Raw genomic sequence first — 12,002 nt, 5'->3', positions numbered from 1 at the left:
CTCTCTAGCTTTCTCTCTCTCTCTCTCTTAATATTTTGTGCTTAATTGCCTAATTCCTCTATACTTTTGCATGCCAACACCCTTAATCAAACTTGTCCATCTTTGAGCTGAGGTTCCTTGGAGTCTTATTTGAGGTTTGGAAGGAGATTTGAGCTTGAATTTGTTCCTAATTTGTGCTTTGTTTCAAAGGTATAGCACTTGCTTTGTTTAAGCTTGTTTTGTATACTTATTTTTCCATCTATTTCAACTGTTTTTGAGCTGATTTTGAATTGTCAAAAACTCTGTTTTATGGTTTAAAAGTGTTAGTTTGAGGCTATTTTGAGTTAGGGGGTGGTTCACTCTTCTTACTCCTTTACTTGTTAAGCTTTTGTGCTATTATTCATCACTTTCAAACCAACTTTTTTTGCCCTTTTAACCACTGAATTTCAGAGGTTTTTCAGTGGCAAAAACCTCATTTTGAAATCCAAAATTAGAGGGGTTAGTCTCTCTCTTTGTGTCTTGCTTGCATGCCTAGTTAGCCTCATGTATTAGCTTATTGAGGGTGTTTGTTTCAGCTTTTCAAAACTAACTTATACCTTTTAGCTTTGAAAAAGTTATTTTGGATTGTTTGGTTAAACTTATTTCAAACAGTTTCTGATTTTAAAAGCTTATTTTAACTCAAAAAAGCTGATTCTGAGAAGCTGCTTATCCCTTACTTCTGATTATCAGCTTCTGCTGTTGACATGTTAATTTATGGTTATACTCTTAGATTTTTTTATATTTTATTTTTTAAAAAATATAAAAAGACCCAAATGGACTATAAATTATTATTATTATTTTTTATGAGAAATGTAGACAAATAAAAAATAAAAATTAATTAAAAAAGTTATTTCACAGCTTGTGACGCTCCGAATCTACACTATTTGTTGCAGTCAAGGGAGAGTCACTAATGAGTCCTATGGTCAATAACCAAGTAAGATCCCAGATCGCCGAAGGAGTCAAGTTAGCCTCCCTTCTAAGTCCGGCTTTCTTAGGCAGCGCACTACCCTTTTGACAGATCTTAAAAGGTATTGACACAAGGTCTCATAAGCAACGATAAGGTTCATACATATAAATATATAGAACATAAGTACATAACAACCTCGAATATTCTTAATTCCAAAGGCTTGTTCCATTACATTACATCCCAAGAGAAACTTAAATCTTCATATGAGCCTTACAAAATATCAAAAGGAATTTCTAACTTTCCTAAGATAGCCAAAAGTCTTCAAAGGTTTCCAGCTCGTCTCCAGCTATAAGCTCCTCTTCGGCACCTGGCATGACACGCCGTGAGCTTTGAATGCCCAGTAAACACACACACACCCCATCCCTTTTTCCCAGTCCAATACACAATCACAATTATAACATCAAATAGTAAAGCATGATACTCAACCAAATAAACAAAGGGTTACAAGTTAGATGTTAGTAAACTAGAAATCCCCCAAAGAGATTTCGTCCTCCCAACCACAAGAATTGGACACCAGACTATTCGGAACTCCCTCTTTTGCTGCTTTGTTGCAGAACTAACCTCGGATGCCTACCAACGGTTATATACCGCGTAGCGCCAACCACAGGGCCTCAAAAGGGATAGCGAAAAGAAAAAGTTTTATCTCCTGAATCCAACCTCATCCTTCCAGAAAAAGTTTTATCATCCTGAATGTCCCATCCGGACCCAACCTTATCTCACCATTCAAACTGTCGCAAGGAGTCCGAATACGTCCGTTCCATTCTAGGGTTTACGCGACAACTGCTTGCGCAAGACTTTAACTTTCAAATAGGGAACGCATCCCAAAAATCCATATATCACATATTCTCATCTTTTCATTACTCAAGTGCTCGAAAACCCAATACCCTCCCAATTAGGTTTCCCGTTGAAGTTAAATGTTTTACATCAAGGTTAGACAACTTAACAAGATAAAATATCCACACAAGCATGCATCAATAAGGTAAAGAAGTTGAAGAACATAACATAACACATACAATATCATGCCAAGATATGATCATAATCAATTAAACATTTTCATGAATACAAAGGCATAAAACATTCATGCATAACAAAATTTCCAGTTTTAATATCACATAAAGATTAAAATGAAAGGACTATTTCAGATCCCTCACCGGACTCGGTCTTCCTATAGTTCGTAGAGAATTTGATCTAGTTTCTAGAACATTTTTCGGAAATGGGATTGCTTTTCCATATTTTAAGTTATTTAGAAAATACTCCAGCGCTGTCCAGAATCTGTCCAGATCCGTCGACCGTTACGAAAATTTGACTTTCTTGCAAACCGCTTGATATTTTTCGATGAAACTAATTTTAGTTGAAAGCTAACATCTTAAGGAAGGTTTTGATATAAAATAGAGGTCCATAATAATTTTGTACATTTTTCTAGAATTTCTGGAAGTGGGCTGAAAAAAACAGATTCTAAGGTGCTTTGCTCAAAACAAGAAGATTTATGAAAAAGGGGTTCCATCCAGGGAAAGTTTCATTTCTTTTGTGAAGAAAATATGCTGACTATCACATGTTTGACTCAGAAAATTTGGTTGAAAGAGTGCTCTTGAAAAGTTGAGAGATTGGTATAAAAAGAGATGGTTTTGTGCCAAAATGGAGGAAATACAAGAGAGATGGAATCAATACTCAACCCTTAGCATTTTTAACATAAGAACTCAGTAACAACAGATCTGAAAACATTATTTAGAACACTTAGGAATATGTATTAAAAAAGGAAAATGGAAGAGAAGGTTGTGTTGTGGCTTACCTACAAAGCTTTGCACAAGAAGCTCTCTTCTTCCTCCTTCTTCTCTCTAGACTTCTCTTTCTTGCTCTCCTCCCTCTCTCTAACCTAATGTGTGTATGTGGGTGTGGTGTTTGTGCTTGCAAGCTAGGGGGTGTGGGTATTTATAGACAAGTTTTGATGCAAAAAGTCCTAAAAGCCCACTAGTTGAAAATGGATGGAAAGTTAGAATTTTGGTTGGTGTCAAATGGGATAGGAGTAACTAAGGTGCTAAATCATAGGTTTTGGCATCAATTAGTTGATCTCTAGTTGAAAGGTAACTAGTTTTGAGATTTGCAACCTAGGTCTAGGTCACTAAGTTTGGATTTCCTAGAATTTCATGATGGTAGTTCTTGGAAATTGGTTTTTCACTTTCTCCTAGGAAGGCTTGCCATAGGGAAGGGTGAAGGGGCTATTATTTTAATGATTTTAGGTATTAGGGGCACAGTTCTCAATGTATGCATATATATATATATATATATATATATAGATTTCAATTGATTGATGGTACTAATAGTATTAGGGTACATGTACTATTTTTGGGGTAATTCTTGAAATTAATAAAAGAAACGAGGGCTTGGAATTAAACTCATGTATTGGAACCTTATTTATGTATTTAATTATGATCTAGTTAGGTTTAGGGCTAATTTAAATACTCATAGCAAATCTTTATTGGTACCAAAGTCATTATTGCTCCAAGATTCAAGGGATTTGTTTGTACTAAAGTATAATGATGACGGCTAGTCATGTCCTCGAGATTTGGGGAGATTTGCCTATTTATTTTGTGTACAAATCTTGGAAATTGTAAAACATAATGTTAAAAAAAGATTTTTTTGGGTACAAGTGTATATATAAATATATGATGGTACTTGTTTGAGGTCAATTTGTGATTTAATAAAAATGTGAGGGCTTGGGCTCAATTAAAATATCTATTTCAAGTGAAGAGTTAATAAATTAGTGTTTAGGAAAAATAATTCAGTTTGTATTATCTTGCTTTGAATTTAAAGGTAAATAACTGAATGAAGACTGTAAAAACCGAAAGTTGGGGTTAGTTCAATTAATCTAAAATTTGAGAGTTAAATAATTAATATTAGAGTGTTATAAATGATTTCTAAGCTTCCAGGGTCGATTAGGGTTTGTATGATTTCGTCCGTGATGCGTTTTTGACTCTAGGGTTTAATTTGCGAGCAATCAACGAATTAAGGGCTTTGTTATAGTAACTCAAAATTTGGGATCTAATAAGGTTTACAAAAGTTAGGGGTCTTACACAACTTATTTAACAAACACTACACAACAACTTAAATATATAATCCAACAGTTACACCAAACAGATTAACAACTTCTGATTAAAGTCATAATCTATAATCTGTTAAGCTATAATCTATAAGTTGTTTTAACAGCTACACCAAACGGGGCCATTATTTTAGTTTTTTGTGGCTTAAGTCCAACATATTTTAGACTATGTTTAGGACTGATTTGCCTAATCTCTCTTTGTTTTTTTTTTTTTTGTTTATAGTCGGATCTCCAAATAATTTATTAAATTTTTTATATGGGTATGAGACTCATATATATGTAGATTTGTGTAGGTCTTAGGTTGGTAGAAAATTTGATAAATTATTTATGATCCATAGCATTTTCCTTTTTGTTTTTTTAAATGTGTGTGATAAGTTGTATGGTAAATTATAAATATACTGTCTAAAATTTGATTAAAATATGAATCATTTCTTGTGATTTTGAAAATTATATTCCACCTCTTAAAATTTTTAATTTCATAACAATAATCCCTTTTATTAATAAATTATCAAATTAATTAACAGTTTTTAATGATGTTAGCAATATTTTTTAATTAATAATATAGGTAATTTCATTACTGTAGAGGAGAATAATTATGAATTATATTTTTTTTAATTAATTCTGTTAAATAAAAAATTTTAACAAGAGAGTATTTGTAATTTTTCAAATCACAAAAAATAATTTATACTTTAAGTAAATCTCAAGAGATATATTTAGGGTAAATTACACTGACCTCCTTTGAGGTTTCTGACAAATACATCGACCTCCCTTGTAGTTTCAATAATTACAATAACCTCTCCTACTTTACCTGATATTCTCCAGATTTCCCCCTTCTGTCAAATTGGAACTACCGGGTTTACTTTTTCTATAATAAATGACCTTATTGCCCTTCCTTTTAAAATATTAAAAAATATTTTTGGGTTGAAGGACATGTTTGGAAGAAACAAAAAGCGTTTGAAACAGTATTTTTGGATTTATTTTTTTAAAATATTAAAAAATGTTTAAGAATTTTTTTTATTTTAAATATATAAATTTTTTTATTTTAGATATTTTATTTTATTTTGTAAATATTTTATTTTTTTTAATTTTAAACATAAAACACAGTTCAATACTCATATCGTAACCAAACAAATAACTCAATTAAAAAATTATTTTCAAATCTCATAACCAAACACATAACTCGAAACTCCACATTACTTTTAAAACTCTACACTCAAATCGTAACCAAACACATAACAAAAAAATTAAAATATTTAAAAATATATTTATAAAATAAAATAAAAATTTATAATAAAATTATATTTAAATTTTTAATATTAAAAAATATATTTAAAATATTAAAAAAATACAACACATAAATATATGAAATATAATGCACATTAAAATAAATAAATAAATATTTAAAATATAAAATATTTACCCTAAAAAAATAAATTCGAAAAATTTCAAAACTTATAACCAAATACAAAACTCAAAATTCAATTCAAAACTTAAAACTAAAAAAAATCTTTTTTCAGAACATATTTTTACTCAAAACTCAATTCAAAAATTATTTTTAAAACTAATAACCAAACACAAACTTAAAACTTAATTCAAAACTCAAAACTCTTTTCAAAACTCAAAACAAACTTTTTCCAAAATTTTATTTTAAAAGAAAAAATATTTTTTTAAAAAATTATTTTATTTTTTAAAATTATTTTTAGAATCATGATTTGTGCGTGAAGTCATATTTTGAGTTATGAGTTTTGAATTAAGTTTAAAAAGAAAAAAATTGTTTAGTTATAAGTTTTGAAATTTTTCGAATTTAGTTTTTTAGGGTAAATATTTTATATTTTAAATATTTATTTATTTATTATAATGTGCATTATATTTCATACATTTATGTGTTGTATTTTTTTAATATTTTAAATATTAAAAAATTTTAAAAATTTTATTTTTTATTTTAAATATATAATTTTTATTATAAATATTTTATTTTATAAATATATTTTTAAATATTTTAATTTTTTTGTTATGTGTTTGGTTACGATTTGAGTATAAAGTTTTGAAAATAGTGTGGAGTTTTGAATTATGTGTTTGGTTATGAAGTTTGAAAATAATTTTTTAATTGAGTTTTGAGTTATGTGTTTGGTTATGATATAAATGTGGAAATGTGTTTTGAGTTTAAAATATTAAAATTAAAAATATTAAAATATTTACAAAATAAAATAAAATATTTAAAATAAAAAAATAAAAATTGTATATTTAAAATAAAAAATAAAATTTTCTTAAACATTTTTAATATTTAAAAAAAATAAATCCAAAAATACTATTTCAAACGCTTTTCGTTTCTTTCAAACATGTCCTCCAATTCAAAAATATTTTTTAATATTTTAAAAAGAAGGGCACTTAGGTCATTTATTATAGAAAAAGTAATCTTGTTAGTTCCAATTTGACAAAAAAAGAGAATCCGGAGAATATAGGTAAAGTTAAAGAAGTTATTATAATTATTATAATTACAAAAAAGATCACTGTATTTGTCAAAAATCTCATATGAAGTGAGTGTAATTTACCCATATATTTGTAATTTACCTAAGTTGTCAAAAAGGGCTGGCCTATTTGGAGGGCGCTTTCCCATAGGTTCTGTTTTGTTTATTTAAATAATTTTTGTGTAAGATTTTTTTATATATATTATTTATATAAAAAATTAAATTGATTTGTTAATTATAATTTATTTAATTTATTATATTTTTTGCATTTGTTACAAAAAAATAGATGATTTATTTTTAAAAATACACTTACTTTCAATTTTCTTTTAGAGATAATTGTAATTAATTAAATAAGTTATGATTATTTGATCAATTTATTTATTTTTATATAAATAATATACATAAAAAAATTACAAAATAAACGAATCTAATTATCAAAATAAAATTTATAATGGATCTCACAAGTTCAAATAACAACCTTCAATCTAGATACATGATGATCAGAGAAAAGCTCAGTCGTTGTAAACAAAATATTTTTTTTGTGAATGAAAAAATTGAAATGGTAGCGATGATTGGTGGGGTAGCGTCAAAGTTGGAACTTGACAGGTTAGAGAAAGTCATAAAATTTTAACTTTATGTTAAGATAATAAAAAAACAAAGTGTGGTAAAAAAAAAAAAAAAAAAAAAAAAAAAAAAAAAAAAAAGCGGGAAAAAAAAATTGAGAGTATTATTAGCAGCCCTAAAAAATAAATAATGTAAATAAATAATTTTGTTGTGCATATAGAAACTTTTGAGAACTATATTACAAATCAAAATACTTATTGAAAGGGTAATTTATATATAAATTAGGCAGAGTTGGGTAATGGGCCATTCTATGGGCCACAGTAAGAAGAGCTGAGTAAAAGGAGCCTTGTAATTAGTCCGGTCCAGAGGAGCCGTGCAGATAGTCCGGTCCGAAGGAGCTTGGTGGTTAGCTCGGTCACCACGGTTGGCGCGGTGACAGTTAGCCCGATCAAACCATCTTAAGCCGAGGTATTTTTGGCTTCTATTTAGGATCTTGCTGTTGAGTAACTCGGTCCAAGAAAGCTCTGCAGTTAGCTCGGTCATACCATATTGAGCCGAAATATGATGAGCTTTCCTCAGAACCTTACTATTGGTTAGCTCGGTCCAAGCTCGATGTGATTAGTGCGGTCTCAGACAACTCAGTTGGAATATGTTAAACCGAGGTACACGCAGTGAAATGAAGAACTGAGCTAGTGGGAGCTCGGTCTAGTCTGCGGCTTTAGCATAGCCATGATATCTCGGTCTTATTGACATCCAACCATGGTAGAACCATCTCACTTAGTTTAAGCAGTGAGGGGTGTTGAAAGATAAGCATTATCTTTCAGGAAGGTGATTCCTATGAGGACTCTACATAGAGGAGTAAGAGTCCTACTTGGATTGTGTCACGCGGAACTTATAAAAGCTCACAACATCACCTATGGAGAGGTAACACAACTTTGATTCTCGAATACACAGAGCATTTGTCTATTTGTCTATTTTGCTGACTTAGGCATCGGAGAGGTATTCGGCACACACCCGCCGGCTAGCTCACGTTTGTGTTTTCATGAAGTAAAGCGACGACGTTTGGAGGAGCGCGGACTTTATCAACAGGAATATACGAGAAAGTTATTTCTTGCTCGTACACTTATTATTATAATTAATAACTACAAAAATATCACTACCCAAGACAATTTAAATACGGAAAAAATCTATTTATAAATTATGTATTTCCAAAATTAAATATCCAAGCCACACTTTTGGTGATGACAAGGTGTACTCGTTCTTTGCAAGACCAAGTCCTAGGAGATTTGACCATTTCCAACAATAACTTGTTCTGTATCTCTATACACATTCTTTGCAAGACCAAGTCCTTGGATTTAGTTCTATTTGCCAAAACCATTTTTGTCTCTTCCTCTTCCCTACCCCCAATATTAACCCTCTCTCCATCCTTCTCTTTTCTTGCATGAATCAATCATTCACAAACCTCTTTCTTCTTCTTTTTTGCATGATTCAAAAAGCTATTACTTCCTCTACAAACTTTGGAATATTCATTAACAAGATGATAGATATACAAGACTTTCTCTTGGGTTTCTATATTATATCTTTCTTTCTTTACTTTCTTCAAGGCCTTAAGAAGACCACGCTTTGCATAGCTACATCTCTGACCTCACCACCGCCACCGCCACCATCTTCTTCTTGGTTTTTCTTTGAACACGCGAAGAACTCAAAGAATCGAGGTTTGGGATCCACAGACAACCAAGAAGATGATTCGGTGACGAATAATATTCCACAACTCCAAGAAGAAAATATGTTTTGTGAAGTAGAGGGAAAGGTCGGTGACGTTAAGGCGGTTACAACTACTAGCAGCAGTACTATTAGGTTGAAGAAGAGGCCTGGGAAGCTCATCGTACCAGAACACTATCCGAGTTTGGAATTTGGTGATGTTGATAAAAAAATAGATCGGAGCGAGGAGTTTGAGGTTGTGGAAGGTAGAGATTACTACTTGGCTAGTAAAAAAGGAAAGAGGGAGGTTATGGAAGATCGGTATGGTGTTTTGCTTAATATTCTCGGAGACCGTAAACAGGTTGGTCATCAAAATTCTCGTTTTAGTGAAAATAATTTTACAATTCGTAGAAGGTTATTATATCTGATTTTGTAATGATAGGTGTCACATATGAAAACTAAAAATCATAATTGACTTGCCTTCCTTTTGGTGATAATCATCGTGAAAGTGATTTGCTTTTAAAAAAAAAAAAAAAAAAAAAAAAAGCTGTTGGAATCTTGCAATCAAAAGCAAGTTTTGGTATTTCAAAATCATAACCCAATTGTTGATGCAGAACAGGGAAGCGAGGAAAGGAGAAGTCGAATAACTCTTTACCATGATCCGTCCTCAAATTCACAAGGCGAAAAAGAGATGAACCCTCAAAATTTAACTCCCATAGCCCACATCATTATTTATAATACAAACTAGTTGAAGACCAAAAAAGGAAAAACTAATCGAAATCATGTATCTAATTGCCTAAATTCCGTCTATTAATTCTAGTTCCCTTCTATAGCTCTATCCAATCAACAACTAAAGTTTTCCAAATAACATGATCTTCTCTTCTTCTTCTTCTTCTTCTTCTTCTTCTTTTTTGATGGGTTTCTTATAAGTATATTTTAATCTTCTAGTTATTAGTAGATGAGATTTTTTTAGATGTTCTATTGTCAAGATTTAGGAGACCACATATATTAATTGGCTGCAAATTAAGGGTGTTAATTTTTTAATTTTTTTTGCAGGCATTTTTTGCAGTGATTGATGGACATGGAGGGCAAGCTGCAGCAGATTATGTTGCTGAAAATCTGGGAAAGAACATTGTGAAAGCACTTGAATTTGTCGGAGACGAAGAAGATCAGTTAGAAGCAGCCATACATCGCGGCTATTTGGACACTGATAAGGAATTTCTTAGTCAGGTAAATAAATTTAAAAACAAAAACAATTTTTTAAATTTTTTTCTCATGATTATAGACATCATTAATTTGAAAGTTTCAACCTCATTAAAATAAGTGGGCTTGACTTAATATAGGCTATTAAATTTATTTAAAATATTTATTTAGGTGTAGGTGTGGGCTTGTTTTTCATTAATAGATTGATTCTTGAAATGCCCATCTTTTTTTGTCTGGCTCATTTGTAGCTTTCCAAGTTTCGCCTTAATTATAAATTTAAATAAAAAAAAAATTATTCAAGAAAAAAAAAATATATATATATATATATAGCAGAATTGCTTGAGTTGGGGTACCGATCCATTTTAGCAGAATTCTCATATATTCAAAGATTTTATATATAGATATATATGGATAATTGGACTAATTGGTTTTTACATATTTGGCGGTTCTTAGGGAGTAAATGGAGGAGCATGTGCAGCAAGTGTGCTGTTTAGAGATGGAAATCTACATGTAGCCAATGTGGGAGATTGTAAAGTAGTTCTGAGTAGGAATGGAGTTGCTCATGTACTCACCACCGATCATCGCCTCTCCAGAGAAGATGAACGTTTTCGAATTGAAAGCTCTGTAAGTAAGCCTCTCTATCATCATCCGACATCCAACATTTATATACTTTATTTTAAAAAATAAATAAATAAATTTGTGGCCACATATATATTGATTTGAGAAATTTATTTTGAGCTTTGCAGGGTGGATATGTGCATTGTATAAATGGAGTGTGGAGAGTGAATGGATCACTAGCAGTGTCAAGAGCAATAGGGGACTTGCATTTGAAACAATGGGTCATTTCTGAGCCTCATATTAACAACTTCCCTTTATCCTCTGACTGTGATTTCTTGATTATGGCTTCTGATGGCTTATGGGATAAGGTATGTACTACTATTTATCTCATCTCATCTCATCTCATCTCATCTCATTTTATGCTAAACTACATATGTTATTAAAAACCAATGACAGATTTGATTTACCATTCTGTCAGTTCACAACCTCACTGCACTACAAATTTGAAATGACAATTAATAATTTGTGATTCTGAAACAGGTAAATGATCAAGAGGCAGTTGATGTGGTATTAAAAAACAAGAAGAATTCACAAGAATCTTGTAGAAAACTTGTCGATATGTCTTTAGGGAGAGGTAATAGGGATGACATAACTATCATGGTGATCGACGTTCAACAATTTGTGGCTAGCGCTACCGGTTGATGGTGGAAATCGATCATCAATGAATAGGATGCAGAAGAAAATGAAGTTCCACCGTCACCGTCACCGTCACCGTATATAGCCAATATAAAAATAGTTAGTGAATAGGGTTCAAGTCTTGCCATAGGCGGCATTGTGCTTGGAAGAACGAAGACGGGTGATGAGCAGAGAATTGCTACAAATTTAGAGATAAATTAGAATGCATACTATAATATAGATTAGGGTAGGGATGGTATTTTCTAGAGCTCATTTGATTTATTCTTCTAATTGTAGGGAAATTTGTATTGGGATCTTTTGTATATTTTTTACTTGGTAAAAAACTTAATTCATTTTTGTTTTCCCTTCAATGTTTTTGTCACGAACACGAGTGAGAGAGAAGTATAGAGAGAGAAAATGACTACTGTATTTGACAATTTTCTCAGTTAACAATACAAGGAAAAATAATTTTATATATGGCCCAAAACCTTGTGATTTATTGTTGAAGTTTTATCACCAGTGACGAATATGTCTATCGCTAATTGAAAAAAATTCGTTGTTTATAATTTAAACTTGTCTTAAAGATAGTATAAAATAAATTGTAGTGACCAAAACCATTTCATTTCCAAAGGTAAATGAAAAGGGGTTTTTAGTGATTGTCATAGTTTTCATAGATAAATATATTTTTAAATTTTTTTTCTGTTTTTTGAAAAGTATGATTCAATTTGTTTGGTTCTGGTTTTTAGAAAAC

General features: G+C 30.8%; 1 protein-coding gene across 2 annotated transcripts; it reads left to right on the top strand.

Moving 5' to 3' along the window:
• Positions 1–8,427: 8,427 nt before the first annotated feature.
• Positions 8,428–11,622, top strand: LOC114263938 (putative protein phosphatase 2C 2). 2 transcript variants are annotated; one of them, XM_028204518.2, is made up of 5 exons: positions 8,428–9,176; positions 9,872–10,045; positions 10,472–10,642; positions 10,765–10,944; positions 11,117–11,622. In XM_028204518.2, the coding sequence occupies exons 1-5, from the start codon at positions 8,556–8,558 to the stop codon at positions 11,276–11,278; spliced, it is 1,308 nt and encodes a 435-aa protein (XP_028060319.2). In that variant the 5' UTR covers positions 8,428–8,555; the 3' UTR covers positions 11,279–11,622. The 2 variants fall into 2 exon arrangements, 1 of the variants encoding a protein (XP_028060319.2); XR_003629746.2 differs by having other exon boundaries at positions 8,498–9,176; positions 10,472–10,646.
• Positions 11,623–12,002: the final 380 nt, after the last annotated feature.

This window comes from Camellia sinensis, chromosome 12 (genome assembly GCF_055761805.1).
Source record: "Camellia sinensis isolate YWXY chromosome 12, ASM5576180v1, whole genome shotgun sequence".
Taxonomy (NCBI): Eukaryota; Viridiplantae; Streptophyta; class Magnoliopsida; order Ericales; family Theaceae; genus Camellia; species Camellia sinensis.
This window is presented reverse-complemented; position numbering and strand designations above follow the sequence as displayed.